The sequence below is a fragment of the Choloepus didactylus genome, chromosome 6, assembly GCF_015220235.1.
Source record: "Choloepus didactylus isolate mChoDid1 chromosome 6, mChoDid1.pri, whole genome shotgun sequence".
Lineage (NCBI taxonomy): Eukaryota > Metazoa > Chordata > Mammalia > Pilosa > Megalonychidae > Choloepus > Choloepus didactylus.
Genome location: NC_051312.1, coordinates 73,645,511 through 73,663,230, shown reverse-complemented (window position 1 = coordinate 73,663,230; position 17,720 = coordinate 73,645,511). Strand labels below are relative to the sequence as shown.

The 17,720-nt window shown below is 49.6% G+C and overlaps 1 protein-coding gene across 1 annotated transcript in view; it reads right to left on the bottom strand.

Annotated features, from left to right (window-relative positions):
• Positions 1-17,720, bottom strand: part of DENND2B (DENN domain containing 2B) — a 190,674-nt gene that overhangs the window by 17,530 nt on the left and 155,424 nt on the right. The window contains 10 exon segments of the mRNA XM_037840044.1: positions 1,884-2,024; positions 2,604-2,681; positions 5,431-5,500; positions 5,719-5,828; positions 6,903-7,087; positions 8,155-8,199; positions 8,823-8,882; positions 8,885-8,922; positions 9,812-10,023; positions 11,567-11,718. Of these exon segments, the coding sequence (XP_037695972.1) occupies positions 1,884-2,024; positions 2,604-2,681; positions 5,431-5,500; positions 5,719-5,828; positions 6,903-7,087; positions 8,155-8,199; positions 8,823-8,882; positions 8,885-8,922; positions 9,812-10,023; positions 11,567-11,718 (1,091 nt within the window).

The window sequence follows — 17,720 nt, the reverse complement described above, 5'->3', positions numbered from 1 at the left end:
CTACAAGCCACCACTCTTCCTTTCCGTTACAAAAAAAAGTGTCCTTCTTTCCTAACAAAAGCCAGTCCCTGCATGGATATCAGAACCTATGCCTTCTTAGTAGTGGTCCGATTATCCCCTCCTTCTCCTCTATCTTTAACCTCTTCCTCTGCTGGGTCATTCCCACCAGCATCCAAACAATCATCTTTAAGAAAGTCTCCCCTGGCTCCATATTTCCTTTTAACCACTGCACTTTCCCTATTTCTCTTTACAGTCAAGCCTCTTGAAAGATGTGTCTATACAGGCTATTTCAAGTCAGGGTGAGGTATGGTGAGATGGCTTAACCTCCTCACTGCCTCCCCCCTTCTATTCGCTTCTCAACTCACTCCACTCAGGCTTCTGACACCCCTCGTCCCCTTCTGAAATCCAGTGTTGTTAAGCCATCTCACCACACCTCACCCTGACTTCTCAATGGCAGCTGACTCACTTTGACCACTCCTCCTTCCTTCTAAAGGTACTACCTCTTCCCTTGGCTCCCAAGCCATCACTCTCCCCTGGTATTCCTCCTGTTTTCTCAATCCTCAGAGCTGCTACTTCTCTACTACAGGTCCCCTGACCATTGTCGTTCCTCAGGACCGAGGAGGACTGAGTCCTGAGCTCTCTTCTCTTCCCTGTCGACACTCTGCTCCTAAATATCTTCTCTGTTGGTTGCCTCATGGGTATCTCAAACTTAACAAGTACAAAATTGAACTCTTCCTCTTGTCCCTTGTAAGATGCTCCTCCTTCAAATGCTCCCATCTCAACTGTATGGTTCCATCATCTGCCATGTTGCTCAAGCCAGAAAACTGGGAGTCAGCCTTAAAACCTCCTAAACGCTTACTCCCTATATCCAATCAAACACAAAGTGCCACTGATCTTAATTTGGGTCTATATCGCAAATCTATCAGCTTCCCTTCATCTTCTCTACCATAACCTAATCCAAGCTATTATCATCTCTTGCCTGGTCTGCAACAGTATCCTAACTGGAGTTCCTGTTTTCATTCCTATCCTTATCTACATACCAGCCACAGTAAGCATTTAAAAACGTAAATCAGATCTTATCATAATCCTGCTTTGAATAAAATCCCCAATTCTTAACTTGGCCTAATGGGCACACTGTGAGTTGGTCCTTGCATGCCTATCTACCCCCAACCCTTTCAATCACATTAGCCTTCTTTTGGTTCCTTGACAAGGATGCGTGTGCTCTTTCTTAACTTTTGCCTTTGCATAATGCTGTTCTCTCTACTAGGAGTAATGTTCTCCCATCCAGATCCTTCTCTTTCAGTCTGTCTCCTCCCACTTCATTTTGCTGCTTTCTACTCACTCCTCAGGCCCCAAGTACAATGTCACTTCCTCAAAGGAGGGCTTCCCCTGCCTTCTAATCTAAAGCAGATCCCGTTACACACTCTCACAACATCTTGTGCTTTTGCTTTTCTCTTCCTATGTTTAGGAATTACCTAATTACATGCGAAAGTATTTACTTAATATCAGTCTCCCTCACAAGATTATAAACTCCATGAGGACTGGGGCTATGTCCCTCTTTAACTTCAAGACTCTGCCCCAGGGTCTGGTCCAATCCCTGACACCTAATGAGCATTCAGTAAATATGTGATGAATGAATAAAAGGAGGGGAGGTGGAATGTTCTTTAGTTCAAAGAGGCATGGGGGTTCTCCGGGAAGCCCCTTTGGAGGAGCAAAATTAGGCAACATTTACAGTTTTGTCGTTCACTTTTTCAGTCCCCAATCGCTTTATTAAGTGTGAGCAGGTGAACAGGGAGGGAACCATGCTCTGCACCTGCCAGACACTGCAACTGTGCCTCGGACTGAGCCTAGAGCCTGAGAGAGGTGGCAGCAGAAATCCCTACCTCATTGCCAGCCCCTGGCAGGAATGTCTTCACTTTGATGGTCTTCCCCGGGGCAGGGAAGGGTGACTCCATGAGACTTCTCATGAAGGGGTAGACCAAGGCAGCGGAGATCCCACGCCGGCGCTCCACTTCATCTAGGATCTGTGCCAACCACCAGCAGCCCGAAGAGAGATGTCAGGGCAATGCCCTCCCCTCCTCTTGGGGAGAGGAAAGGGCAGCCTGGTGTCTGACCAGCCTGGGCCATAAGCTGGGAGATGGGAGGACTGTCTTGCAGGGTCTTCACACTCAACCCTTTCCGTTTCCCTTGGTACTTGTTTTCTGCTCTGTACCCTAACTGGTATTTGCCTCAGTCTCCAGGAGCTGAGTAGCTGGGCAAAGGAAATACTGCCTGAGAGCTGGCTCCCTGGGCACTTCTGGCTTCCCCAAGGTGGTCTCTGGCCCCAGGAATCCTGCCAGTGCCTATGACCCAGGGAGGGCTGTGACATGAGCAGATGCTGAGAGTAGTGGTGCTGGGAAAATGCCAGTCAGCCAGGTGGAGAGTCAGGCTTGGGAAGAAGGAGGGAATCAGAGAGCTAGCTTATACTTGCTCTTGCATTCTCTCTTTCTTTCTCTGTCTCACACAAACACAGGTGGTATTTTCATCAAAGCTGGCTGCAGATACTCCTATGGGAGCCGTCAGCTGGGGTGAAGGGGAAAAAGGCAAGCCAGAAGCCCTCTTACCTTGGAAAACAGGCCGAAGCAGCCAAGGCGGCTGATGACACAGTATACCTCTGGCAACCGAGGCCCCTTCCCACTTGGCTGGGCCGGAGCGAGGAGAGAGAGACAGACGCAGAGAATGCATGATTACCACATCTGGCTCCTTGGGCATAGAAAACTATGAACCGGCCCTCAAGTCCCCCTGCCTTGCTAGTGGAAGAAGACTCCAAGCCTCTTCTAAACCTCAATACTCAATCAGGTCCAAAGGAAAGGCTGCCACTCGTCATGGGCCTCAGCCTCTGCTGGGACTTCCAGCCCAAGGTGCCTCAACTCCCACCAAGCTCTAAACAGGCTTCACTCTTCCTCTCTAGAAGGACCCTGCCAGAGGCTGGAAAAGGACAAAGCAGTTTGGTGGAGACCATAGGGCGGTTTGTGGATTTACATCCCTTAAGCTCGGACCCCAGAAGAGGCAATGGTAATGAGAGGGACTTGTGTACATTCTTAGGAGCAAGTCATTGTAGCCTTATTCCCCCAACAGGGGACATTCTGCAAAGCATCCCTTTTCTTGAATTTTCTTTTTACCCTTCCTTGACCGACTCCCATTGTATCACGGCAAACTGAAAACAGACAAAGGGAGGGAACTACTATTTATCAAATGTTTACTGTCTTGATACTTTATTATCCCCATTTTATAGGGGGGAAAACTGAGTTCAAAAAGGCTGAGCCATGTGCCCAATGTCACATATCTAGAAGTCTCGGAGGAGTCAGCTTTTGCCTCTCTTTTTGCTGTCTTATCTCTAAATCATGCTGCCTTCAGAGAGGAAGGGAAAGGGACATAAAGACATGCTATGTGTTATGTGCTCTGTAGTAAAGGAGAACAAAGTGAAAAAAGATTTGAAAGGTGGTGGGCTGGATGTGGAGCCCCATCCTGAGAGCTCCCAGGCCTGGAGCCCAGTCCACTTCTCCAGCAAGGGGGTGGCAGGGCGCTGTGGCTGCCTCTGGCTCAGAGGCCTGGAGTGCCTGGCAAGGCTGAGTGGGGGAGGGAGCAGAGCAGCAGGTGGTGGCCCCTTCCCGCAGACTGCTAAGCAAATGCAGATGGGGCTATTTCACTCTCCAAACCTGTTGGCCACACGTCACAGATCTAAGGAGAAGGCAGAATCTGTTTTTGTCCATATTAGGTCTGAAACTCGCTCCGCTCTCTCTCTCTCCCCCGCCTTCCCTAAAGCCCCAAGTGATTAAATCAAGTATGTGGGATTTGGGTTAGAATCATTGTGTCCAATCTGCAGGAATGCCGAGCTAGTGCCAGCCCCCTTGGCGGGGACCCAGCCCAGGCCCTCTCTAAGCAGGCCAGGACAAACATGCTCTTCCCTGGAGGCAGCAGGCCCACTGCAAAGAAGCAGCGCTGATCCATCTATGCTCTAGCAAAGGCAGTCTTCCCAACACTCCTCTCTAGGCGCAGGTGACCCAGGGGCATGTTGTCCTCTGCCTGGCTCCCCACTTGGCATCTGCACTGCACCACATTCCCTTAGCCCCACACTCCCTGGACATTCTATATCCAAATATCCCTTTTCCCAGAATACCCTTTGGGGTGATCCAAGATTAACACTCGGTGTTAAAGGGATTGGGGTGAATCCTGGGTTCTGTCCCTCACTGGCTGTGTGAACTTGGGCACTTGATTCCACCTCTCAGTATCAGTTTCTTGATCTACAGAATGGAGATAATAATACCTCATGGGTGACTGAAGGGATTAAAGGAAACGGCATACTTAAAGCATCTAGCCTGGAGCACGATAGGCCCTAAAGAAACATTTATTCTCTTTGCCCTTCCTTTCTACATTGAGGTCCTACCTCTTGTACTAAACAATCTAAAATTCCTTGAGCATAGGATTCATGTCTAACTCATCTTTATGTGCCTTAAGCATGTCATCTGACCCTCAACAGGCACATGATAAGTGTTCCGGAATAAATGAATACGTGAATGAACGATTGGCCCAGAATCCTTCTTTGGGTTCCCTGCTATATGTTACCTCTGCCCAGGGTCCCCCTCCATCTGCTTCTAGTCTGGTTTCAGGTGAGGCCTCCCACACAAAGGCCTGGGCACACCAAAACAATGACAACCCAAGCCAACCACATCCCTGGTGACCTGCAGGAGAGACTGACAGGAACCAGGCTCTGGGTTCTGCCCTCCCTTTAGCTCTTTGCCTCCACCTTGATCTGTTTCCCAGGGCTGGTGGGAAAGGAGATAGGGAAGGACTTATCTTTTTACCAAATGGTTTATATTTTTCAAAACCCAATCCTTTTCCCCTGGGTTCAAGGGATCCCTCCCAGGGTTCTAAAGAAGGTACTTCTCTGGGGCTCAGCCTCCAGCACTGCCAGACCACAGACAGGACTCCTCCCCACACCAGGCTGGTAAGCCTGGGAGGGAGGAAGGCTGCCCTCCAACCCAATCTGATGCATGCACACGTACTGCCGGGGTTGCAAGACCTTGCAGAATCCCTGACCAGCAACCAGAGCCCAGAATCCAGAGAACAATGAATGGAAAAAGACAAGTATAGAAAAGCTTAAAAAAAAAAAAACACATCCCAGTAGACGGTGATCCACTCCCTCTCCTTAATGTAGATAATCTTAGATTTTGGGGTCCAATCAGAGGGGCCATTCTGAGCCCTGCTATCCCAAGAAAGCATCATCTATGAAGGGGTGTGTGGGTGGGGATGCAGGTGGGGGTTGGTTCCAGAACAAGGGAACAGAAAACAGGTTTTCATTCATCCTAAGTGGCAGAAGAGCACCCATACATAAAAACCCCTGCCCACCCCCTGCCTGCCAGCCTCTGAGGGCTGAACGGCCCTACTCACCAGTAAGCGCCTGCAGTAACCAAAGCGCCTGCTGCCATCTTCCCCAGTCAGCATGAAAGAAAAGGTCTCACTGGAACAGGGAGAGGTCTGGCATCAGGAAGGTATCGGAGGACCCAGCAAACAGCCCTCAAGAACAGAGACTGTCATCCCAGGGGTGGGGTGAAGGGCCAGGTTGCTGCAGGAGAGGAGGTCTGGACTAGGGTTGGCCCCACTCAGTTGCCCACTGCTTTGGGGGTAAAGAAGGCTCTGCCCCCTTCCTCCCTCCAGCCAGACCAGAGCAGGCCTCACCTGCTATACTCTGAAACGGGGAGCCAATCCTTGGCATCAGGGAAGCAAAACTGGGGAATGGCCTTGAGCCTTTCCTCTGCCTCCCGCATCTGCTTGGTGGGCCGGTCCAGCTGCGTGGGAAGAGAAACATGGGGAGCAGATAGACAAAAGATGGCATGGAACCTGGGAGTGGTGGGGGTGGCTGAGCAGCATCTCCTCCTCTGAGGATGATGCTCCATCCTACCACCTGACATGCCTCTCAGAAATCCCTGTCCCCACTTCTAATGCTTATAAAGAGGTCTGGATATGAGGAGAATCATCATTCATTCATTCAGGAATACTGACTGAGTACTTTCCACATGGTATCTGGCACTGTGCTATGTGTTAGGGCTACCAATGGAAAGCGAAGTAGACAAGGTCTCTGTTCCTGTGCATTCTGGTCAGGAGAGTGAGGTAACAGACAATTTTCAGAGGGTACTGCAAAGGAAATAAACAGAGAGAACTGGGGGAAGGGGGACAGGGAACTACTTTAGGGCTTCTGGAAAGTCCTCCCTAAGGAGGTTCTATTTGAACAGAAACTGAATGAGAAAGAACCAGCAGCCAAGTGAAGAGCTGGAAAAAGAGCATTATAGACAGAAGCAATGGCAGAGAAAAAGGACTCAGGTGTTAAAGGAAGAGAAAGGAGATCAGGCTGGCTGGCAGTGTGCACAGAAAGGTGGTAAGAGATAGGGTGGGTGTGTGGAAATGGGGAGTGACTGCTAATGAGTATGGGGTTTCTTTTTGGGGTAATGAAAATGTTCTAAAATGTATTGTGATGGTTGCATAACTGTAAAAACCATTGAATTATACACTTTAAATGGATGAACTGTATGATTTGTGAATTATATCTCAATAAAGCTATTACAAGAAAGACAGAGAGAAGGTGGGAGAAGTATCTGGGACCCTTCCAGAGACTCTTGTAGCCCCTTAAAGCAATTTGGCTTTTATTCTAAGTATGAGGCCTCATCCTCCGAATAAGCACTAGCCCAAAACCCACAACCTCTCGGGCCCACTCTCTTCCCTCCTGGCTATAAGCAACAGGCTCAGGGCTGGTTCAGCTAGGTTAGTAACTATGACAGGAGCAGGATCACCTCCCCAGAACAGGTCAGGCAGTCAGAAGGTGATGGAGGAGGGGGTGGGGAAGGTGGGAGGAGAGATAGGCTCACCTTGGGAAACTGGTAGGAGACTTCAGGGAGGTAGGTGTTTCGGGATGGCTTCTTCTTGAGGGACACCACCACAAAGTACTCAAAAAGCTCCCGCTCCTGCCACTCGAGTAGCTCCAGCTCCAGTGTCCGATAGCTGGGAGCACGCTTCAACATCGACTGGATATGGACTAGGCGCTGCGTGTGAGCTGGGGGTAGGTCAAAATTCAGGGGACAGGCAGGCTGGCCCCTAACCATCCCACATTAGCCCCCTCCATCCTTAACTCAGGACTCTAATCTCCATGGATCTCCTCTGAGTACATGAGCTTAATCTGATACCCTCTCCCAGCTGTGTCTGGGGGAAAAGTGGCAGGAGCAAGGTGTCTATGCCTGACAAAGAGTCTGCCCTAACACAGGAAGTTATTGGCCTGGTCCTTCTGGAGTCTTGAAAGACTGAGCTGGGGCTGTTAGGACTGCCTAGGCCAGGCAAACCCAGGGAGGTGTCACTGGCACACCCACCCCACACCTGCCTTGCCCCCACACCTACAGGACAAAAAGGTGTGAACATTATGAAGGCTGCATCCTTGGGCCCCTATCAGAGTCCTTGGACTTGGGAGTCTTTGACCCTGTCCCTGTCCCCAGGCCTAAGGTCTACTTGCCCACTTGCCTGAGGGACCAGGGTACAAAGGAAGGAGGGAGCGAGTTCCTACATACTTTAACCATTCAGGGAGATCTAGCCAGGGCTTCCCAGTAGAGAAAGTGTAGGGATTTTTCCAGGGCCCTTGCAATGTGACAGTCCCAGAACCTTTTCAGGAAGGTGGGAGTTCTCCTTTCTAGGGGGTGGGAGAGATGAGCAATCTCAGGATCTCCAGAGGACAGGTGTCCTCAGTCAATGGCACACTTCTTGCAACCAGAAGACGTACCTGTAATCTTCTGAACCCATCTCTGACCCTCCAGATTCACAACATTTACCAGGAAAATCTATCAACCGATGTCCATGGGCAATGGCTTGGGAGAGACATGGGCAGGGTCACCATCCTTACATGCGGGTAAAGGGAGATGTCTGGATTTAACCCTGAAGGGCTGAGCTCACGTGACTCTAAGAATGGACTTCCCTACAGCTCCTTGCTCTTTGGCCTGGTATCCTGTCTGCCTGTTGCCTCCCCAAGCCAGGCCAATTTGGGACACTGGAACCACATGTGCAGAGGAAGGAAAGCTGATTCTCTGCCACCAGGGCTGGGAAAGGGTTCCGTGCTCTTGGAGAGCCGCGCCTCACCTTTGAACCTGTCGTCAGAGTCGCTCTCGCTCTCACTATTCTCATCTGGAAAAGTAACAGCAGGAGTGCATACTTGCTGAGCCACTGCCCCACAGCAAATGTTTTCTGTGCCCCCCTCCCAACTCTTCTCATGAGGAATGACTCTGTACCTAGTCTGGGCTCCTACAGGCCCATGATCAGGCATCTGTGAGCAAGAAGTGAGTGGCCTGAGGTCAGGATCCCTCAGAGCTCAGCCTGCGCGTGCTAATCTATCATCTGTCCTCATCTGGGAGAAGCTGAGGGCCCGAGTTGGATGCTGAGCAAGCAGAGAGGCTTACAGGCCTGGAACACAAAGACCCTGCCTCCTGGAGGCCAAGATTTGAAATGGGAAACAGACCACAGTTCTCACTAAGTCTGGCCTTTCCTTTTACCAGAAGCAGATTCCCACACCCACCTCCCTACTAAGGGCCTCACAGCCCAAAGCCGGAAGTAACCCACCCCAGGGCCTTCTTCCTGCTCTGGCCCTCCCTCCTAAGTGACCACTTCCTGGAAGGGCTCTACCTTCCTACAAGACAGGAGGACCATGCGATTGACCCATGGTGGAGTAAACCGAGGCCAGTCTGTATCTCTCCCCGTTCTAGTGCCCAAGGGCCCCAGAAACCTGAACCAGCTCAGGCATCAAGGCCTACCTCGCAGTGAGGCTGTCTCAATGCTGGACATAGACAGCTTTTTTAACCTCTTCTTTCCCTCTTGGCATTGTAGATGGAGTTAATTCTTTGGACAAGCTGGATGAGAAAAGCAGGGAGGGTGAGGTGATCCTAGCACCAGCTGCCACTTCTTCCATGAAGGCTGATTAGGGGACCATTCTTTCCCCTTCTGGTGCAAGCTTTCTGCCCTCCACCCACTGGGCCCAGCACTGGTCTCCTTGCTAGACTGATCCCAAGTGGAAACCCACCCTCCACGCCCTGGTAGCTCTCCACCAACCTAGGTTCCCCAAGTGTCCCGTGCTCCCCATGACACTGGGCACTAAACTTAGCTCCCCCAGAGGAAGGAACTGTGATCAAACTAGACAGGATGGGAGCTCCTGGGTCCCAAGAGTCACTGAACCAACAGGGACAAAGAGCATCTCAGATGCAATAACAGGAACAAGGATTCCAGCCTTTCCCTCTAGGCTATAACCTGGGGCCCTGACAGGAAGGAGCTAAATTCCCAATATACTCAAGCATTGTTTGCAGGCTAAAAATATAGTGTGGCTAAATCCTGCTGCTTTGGGCTGCCTATGTGTGCAAAGCAATGCTGAAAACTTTCAATTCTTCTAGTTACAGAAAGAAGACTCAGGAGTCTTCCATCCTTTATTTATACAATGAGACCCCAAAACTTACACCCTTCTGTTACTGGACCTCACTAATGAGGAGCCTCCAAGAACTGGGTTCTCATCCACCCAAACCCAAGGAGAGTTCCCTGGGGGCAGAGGCTAGCCTTTCCTTAATCAGTTAATGTATCTTTGCTGATAAGAGAGAATTAACCAGATGAAAAAAAGAGGGCAGTGATAAACCCATAGTTTATTCAAAAAGAAATGGGAAGAACCCAAGATTAGGGGAGGAAGTAAGGAGAGAATAGAACTGGCTACCTGTTAGCCCACCTGCCCAGCCCAGCTCTGTCTGGAGAGTTACCTTAGGGATTGCGGCGTGCCCGGCGGCTGGAGAGCAGCTCACTGGTGGTGCTGAGGCTGTCCTCATTGAGGCTGGAGGGTGAAGATGGCAGGCTCAGCTGAGCCAGCAGCAGCATGTCATCATGGCTGTGCCTCTTAGGTAATCGTGGCAACCGGTGGCTCTTCCTTTCAGACCAGTTCCCACTGCGCAGGGACTGGCTGCTGGGTTTCAGGGACAGCTGGCATTGGGAAAGGATATGAGAGAGGAGCTCACCACAGATGCCTTGGTGAGTAACCATCTGCTGGAGCCTGGACTCAGAAGCCACAGGCTAGAATCTCTGGCTCCCTCCAACCTCATCCACGAATTTCCATCCACCCTGCTTTCTCTTTTAAGATCCCAGCTGCTAGTCAGGGCTAGATTAGTTTACTTGGTTCTTCAAAGGAAGTTTCATTACTACAGCCAGAGAAAGAGAAAGTGGAGGCTAAGGAAACTGCTCTCATCTGAGTGGAGGGAGAAGACAAAGAGTGCATTCTGAAGGCTCTTCCTGAGCTTTGGGACAAAGTTTAGATCCCTGCTCATTACTGAGCCTGAAAGGTAGAACTAGTCTTTCCCACTTCAGCACTTGATCTAGTCCTAAAAGGCTTCTGCAAGCAGAGGGCCATAATCTGCATGCAAGCCTACTCTGCTGGGTGACCCTGACAGCCTGGCCTGCTCATTTCTTCCAGGGAAAACACAGGGCTCTGGGCAGGTCTCATACTCAACTGGTTCCTCACCCACAGGGTCCTAAGCTTCCCCCCTTGCCAGCCCTGATCTACTTTCTCCCTCCTTCCATCTAGACTGATAACCCATGATGAATGAGTCCTGTTCACTGCTAGAAAGGCAGGCACTCTCTGCAAACTCTGCCTGCTTCCTATCCATCATCTGGATCTGGGATTGCCTCTCATCCCTCTTCAGTAAATCCTCCTTCCCCCTCATCCCCAATTTCCTCTTCCTACCCAATCAATCTGGTATATAAAGTCAATGGAAGCATGTTGGAAAAGAGCACATTAGAAAGGTAAATCTTTCATAAAAGCAATCACTTCATTCCAAAACAAGAAGAAATAATTTTTATATTCTTTATCTACTATTATAAAATATCCAATTTCCTCCATTTGCATAGAGAATTAAAGCCTCAAGAAGTCAGAGAAAGTAGTCCCATCCTCCTGCCTCCTGTCCATCCTGGACAAGACAAGAATGAACTTAAGTCTAAGGGCCTCCTTTGACTTTCTTCTTGTTCTGCTTTCTCTCAGTCCACTCCTCAAAGATTTAGTCTTACTCCCTCCAAAAGTAGTGGTTTCAGGTCTGGGAGATACCTGCCTGGCTCTCCAAATCTGGTTCTTGGGCCTATACTTGGCCCCCAAATACCAGTACTGAGATCATTTCTGCTAAAGCTGGGGAATAACAAGCTTCAAACAGGATCAATCAGGGCCCTCTCTCTTCCTGTTTCCCACAAAGGGGAGGAGGAAGAATGTTGAAACTGCAGGGGCTCCTAATTTAGTTTTGCAGTTCAGAGTTCAGGTAGTGAAAGGAAGAAGATAGGACAGGATGCCAATTGTCCATAAGAGTTTCAACATGGCAGAAGTCCCCAAGTGCAGAGCTCTCTCCTAAGGCTGCCTCCTCTGTCAGGCACTGGTGAGAGAAAAAGCCTGAGTGGAAGCTGAGCCCAAGCCTTAGGAAGACAGTCCCTCACTGTGGCCCTCATGCTGACCCTACAGCATGGCCCAAGTCAGGGCTGCAGTTACCTGAGTGGGTGGGTTGTTGTACTTCCTGTCCTGAGGACTCCACATCCTGTGCAAAGAGTCCAAGGAGTTTTCAGACAGTTGCTGGGATTTTCGTCCTGGTCTTCGGCTCTTTAAGTCCACATCCTCATATGGATTCTCCTTGGGCAGATCTCCTGCAGTGGAGGAAAAGTTAGAGGAGGAGGAGAAGGAAGAAGGAAATACACACACACACACACACACACACACACAAATAAACAAGCAGAATTCCTGTGAACCAAAGAGAATGGCTTCTGCCTGGCCCCTTCAGCCCATGAGTCATGCAGCTGCCTGTCTGCAGTGGGAAGGCTACAAACAGATCTTGGCTCTGAATCCAGAAGCTGAACCCAGCCCCCACCCCCAGTTCAGCTCAGCCTTGTCTAGCCTCTGCTTTATAAATTCAGGGATTGCACAAGACCGGCTCAGCTACCCCTGCCTGTGCCCAGCCAGAGGACAAAGACAACACCAGGAATCTTTCCTTGGCTCCAATTTCTCTGCTGCTAAAGCCCCAGAGAGATAAAATTTGAGGTAGAAAGGCTTTCACAGGTCACACAGCTGTCCCTTTTCCTGACCACTCCCCAAGGATCCACTTTGGAGGATGATTGTGGAGGAAATCTGAAGAACTCTAAGGAGCAGTACTTTACCAGGCCTCCCTCTCACCTTTGCACTATTCAACAATTTTTTCGTGCAGGGAGTTTGTCTTTTTTCACCGAGGGAACCCCAGCAAACTAGCAAAGTGATTAGCCCATAGTACGTGCTCCATAATTATTTGTTCGTGAATCTCTCCCACAACAATATCAGCCTATTCCCTTTACCACTGATCTCAGCAAAAAGAAAACTGTGATCTCTCCCCTTTTGGATAAACTCTCCTACTGTAACACAAGGGATGAGCAAGCCTTGAAAGAGTCTGAGCCAAGGAGAGCAAGGGAAGTCCTGCTACTCAGGATTGGTTTCTAAAATCCCTGGCCATGGGTTACAGTATGGCACTCGTAGAAAATCCTCAGACAAGTCCAAAATACTGTCTGTGCCCTTGAAGGGAATAAGGATTTGCCCATAAGCCATACCCTCTGCCCCTTCTCTTCCAACACATAGCTAGCCTTTTCCAAATACAATAATACCATGAGTCAGGTCCATCCTGGCTAAATCTTGGCAGCCAGAATCTCAGTGGTAACAAGGTCCACGGGGACTCTGAGTCAATACAGCCCTCTGTTCCCCCCTCCCTGTCTTTCCATATTCTACCCCGCCCCCCATCACCATTATTTGGGGCTTGGAGCCTATTGACAGTAACTAGAATTAAGATTTTGCTGGAGGTGGTAAACATCCATGATGAGAGCAGGTTCACTCCAGCTTCTCTCGGTTCAGCAGCAGCATTGAGCCTGGGGACCACTGAGCCCATGCCTACCCTATACGTGCCCTGGATGTACCTGTTCTGTCCCAGGGAACTCAGACCCCCACTTCTCAAGGCGCAGACAGTGACAGTAGTTACAGGACTAAAGAAAAGGCTTTCTGGGAGAGCAAGTGTCCTAGCATAGAACACAGAAGAAAAAACAATCTATATATGTTATAGGTTCTCAATTTCCAAAGCCTAGTGTGCTGGTTTGAATCTATTATGTACCCAGCTAAGCCATGTTCTTTAATCCAATCTTGGGGGCAGACTTATTGTGGGTGATATCTTTTGATTAGGTTGTTTCCATGGAGATGTGACCCTGCCCATCAAGATGGGTCTTAATTTCTTTTCTGGGGTCCTTAAGCAAGCTCAGAGCCGAGAGAGATCTCAGAGCCGACACAGACCAGATGTTGGAGAGGCAGACAGAAAGACATTTGGAGATGCTAAGCTAAGAGATGAAGCCCAGAGTTTGCCCCAGAGAAGCTAAGTGAGAACCCCACAGACACTTAAAAGAGAAGGCCACTGGAATTAGAAGCTAGGACCAAAGGACCAGCAGATGCCAGTCACGTGCCTTCTCAGCTGGCCTTTCTTCAGTGAAGGTATCCTCTTGTTGATGCCTTAGTTTGGACAACTTTATGGCCTTAGAACTGTAAATATGTGCGCTAATAAACCCCCTTGTAAAAGCCAATCCATTTCTGGTATTCTGCATTCCAGCAGTCTTGCAAACTGGAACACCAAGATTCCCCCAAATTGTGGCATCTACTGATAGACATTATGAAGATCCAAATGGCATTTAGGAATGCCTTCGGTGACAGGTAGGGTGTGTGTGGGCAGATTTCAGTCACAGCTAATTAGATTGCAATGGGACAAGCAATAAAAAACTCTCTAAACTTATGAGTCAAGATGGGTCGAGAAAGGATTTGGGACTGGATATTAAGTGCTTCCCAAACACCAAGCCGAGTCCCCAGTACTTGAGCAGACCTTTTCCTGTAAACACATTAATGCTATTAAATGACTTGTCTCCATTCCAGAGTAAGTAGAGCTGGCCCTACAGCCCTGCCTCAATAGCCAAACATCAAACCTGGCACCCCTTGCATGTTTTCTCCAACCTACTCCACTGTGGGCACTTAAAGATTCTGTTTCTTGGTTCCTCCCTAACAAGCATCATGCCAGGAGGCGGGTAGGAGGATTAAGGATGGGAGAATGCCAGAACACAGTCTTCCTGATCTCCTGAAATACGACCAGAGCATCATTGTCCAGATTACGGCAGGAAGAACATTTATTCCAAGCTCATCAAATTCAAACTTCCCTGGGCTGGATGACCAGCCAGAATCCTTATCACCTTCCCCCAGCCTATAGGCTATCTCAGTCTTTGCACTACTGACATTTTGGGCTGGATAATTCTTTATGTGGTGGACTGTCCTGTGCATCTTAGGATGTTTAGCAGCAACTCTGGCCTCTTTCCACTAGATGACAGTAGCATCCCCTCAGTTGTAACAACCAAAGATGTCTCTAGACACTGCCACATGTCCCTCTCCCTGTCCCAGCTCAGAATCACTGCTTTAGATAGATGTTTCTAACCCCCCTAATACCCTCTGAATCCCATGAGTCTGAAGGCTAACCCTCTTTTCTTCTCTCCTTCCCTTCTTAGCCTCCCTCCCTCCTTCCTTCCCTTCCCCCTTTCTTCTTTCCCCAGAATCAGAGTTTTTGACATTAATACAAAATTCAAAGTTCCAAGAAAAAAATGTAGGAAAACTGAGGCCAAGGGAAGTAATAGACATACAATGTCAATGAACATCAGTGACAACCTGGGGGGAAACAGTTGTGAATGCCAGATTCTCAAGACTAGTACTACCTCTGGAAACTAGGTTTCAGGAAAGCCTCAAATGTCCTCTCCTCCTGTCCAGGCTTAACACCAGACTCTCTCTTCTCCAGCAATGTTTAACATCCTCTCTGATATAACCAGGCCACTGATATTTCTCCAGGAAACAGCTGCTGGCCCCAGCCCAAGCCCTGCGTCTCCAGCCTTAGCTTGATCCCTCTACAGTCCTAGTTCACCTGCCAACCCTAACTTCCTGGACCTTTCCAGCTCTTTCTCTGTGAGTTTCTCTCAGAGATTCCCTCAGTAATCTCTGGGGCAGGAAGGGTTAGCCAGGGGATTAGAGATGTGCAGAAACCAAGCAGGCCTGAGTTAAAGAGTCACTAACCTAAACCTACTTAGAGCAAATAGTATCGGAGCAGCGGCTCAGAATGGAGAGAAGAGGAAGGTTGGTGAATAGGGCTCAGAATTTCCTGTGGGGAAGCAGAACAGGAAGGCAGGAGAAGCTAGAGCTAAGTGGAGAAATATGAAGATTTAGCAAGTGCATGGAGGGAGGCAGGAAGCCATGCAGACCCAAAACTTTCACCTGCATTCCTGTCCACACAGCTTCTTCAAGAGTAGTCCACACTGCCCTTGGAGAAGGACAAAGAGGCAGGCTCTCTTCCCTGGAGGCCTGGCCCTGAGCAGCTCCATCTCATCAAAGCCCAGCTGAGAAGCCAGACGGTCTCTCAACTTTCCCAGCTTTGCTTGGTGAGATAAGGGACAAGGCATCGCCAAGAATTTCTGCTTTGCACTCTTCTAAAAGGGATTGTCAGAACCCAAACTATCACACTGATCCTCTTGAAGGAAGAACCCGGGCCCTGCCAGGTCCTGCTCCAACTCCTCCCCACACAGCTTCTTTGGTCATTAACACATGTGCTCCACCCCCACCCCAACTGGAAGAACCAGTTAGGGAAGGGGTGTATGTATATGCACAAGTACTGAGAATCTCTCTAAACAGAGTCCCAAGCCTCTTGGCCCAAACCCACAGTTAGGGCCCTGGGCCTGTTGTAGCTTCCTCCCCAGCCTTCCCCCCTTTCCAACCATCTGTTTCTCCCAGTTTTCAGCCTCTTCCCCTCCCTCACAGAGCAGGGAGAAGGTTAGGACAAGGGCCAACTTCCCCAGCAACAGGCCAGAAACATCAGATCAGGAGCTCTAAGGGGCCAGCTGTTTCCCACCCCCAAGTCTCACCACCATTTCCCAACAGCCCTGGCACGGCTCCCTAGTCTGCCCCTTTTGTTTGCCCCATTTCCCGCTGCAACCTCCATCCTGGTAGGCACCCTGTGTTCCTTACTGTTTCTCAGACCGGGGACAAAATGAAAGAAGAAGGTGAAGAAGAGCAGAGGTTCCAAAGGCTTTGCAGTGCACGTCGACTGTCCCTGTCCCCAGCTCGTATCCTGCTAAAGTTCCTGGAAACTCTCCCTCAGCAATAGTTGGCTGATGGGAATGGGAATCTCTGCAGGAATGCAGCACAGGCTCCTTGGTCAGGCGCCGAGGCCACTCCACATAAGTCCCTAATGAGCTGCTTCCTTGGGTGCATTTTTAAGTGTCAGGCTCAGAATGCAAATGATTATACAGTTTTGTAGAATAACATCTTCTAGGGTCAGATGTCAAATTGGACAGCCGAGAATTAACAGCTCCAGGAAGCAGCAAGGCAACAACTCTCTTTTTGAACCCCTTTATTGCAAATTAATAGGATAAATCTCATCCTGTTCTGGAGTATCCCACCCCAGTTCCCCAGGCATCATGCCTGGTATGGGAGGGAGGCCAGCAAACTCCCCAAGGCTCCTCATTCAAGTCCTTTCCTCACAGAAAAGACATGTTAATCTCTGGGCCAACAGGCCCTCAACTTCTAAAGACCAGGAACTCCACTCTAATCAGCTGGTACCCAAGATGGAAATTTAGAACGGGGGGTACTCTCTGCCTCCCCCACAACCCCCATAATCACATTCCCAAAGCAAAGCTACATTCCATCCCTGTGGATGCGGGGCAGCACCAGAGCTGGATAAACCCAAACAGAACTAGAAACAGCCTCTACTCGCACAGAGCACAGGCTGGGCCAAGGTCAGAGAGAGGGCCCCTCAGAAGTCAGAGCCACTGGTTAATCCAAGGCAAAAGTAATTCTGACATCTGGAGTTCAGCAACAAAGGACCCCCTGAAGCCTCTGGGGGGTGGAGTGGGGGAGGTGCAAATTCTCCTCCCTGTTGCCCGGGGAGGAGAAAGGGATAAATTGACCAGAATTGAACAGAAAGAGAATATTTTCCCTTGTATTTCCCTCTGGCCTCCCTGGGCTGGTCAAGTTCTAGAAATGCAGACTGGGCTGCTGTGGGTGATAAAAAGGAGGGAAAACATGCCCAGGGCAGTGTCCTATCTCCCGGCTCTGAAATCCACTCCTACCCCACAAGCCTGGAGCAAAACCCAAACATCCAACCTAGTATACTCCTTATCAGGTGTCTGGGTTACTTCCCTTTACTATTTCTCCTACTTTGTACCCAATGCTCCAAAGATCCAGAGCTAGGTAAGACATTCAAGAAAATGCCCAAGTCCAACTTCATCCTGTACCAGTCCTTACCCCTAAGCTCTAGCTCATCCATTCAAGAAGTATTCAAGCTTCTCTATTTTCTTGCCTCCTCATTTTCACCCCAAAGTGTCAGAGAGTACCCTCTAATGAGTGAGGAGGCTATGGTCCAGACACACTTGCCTCTCTCTCCCTCTTCTCTCTAACTGACTGACCTAAGAAGGCCCAGGGAACAGTTCTGCTGCCCAGGACAGTACTTCCAAAATTCCTCCCCCTAGACACTGCCCAAAACAATCTTAAACAGAACCCTGGAACAGTGGAACTCTGGACAGGGAGGTATGGTTCAAACCATCCCTTCCTCTTATTTCAGTTCAGT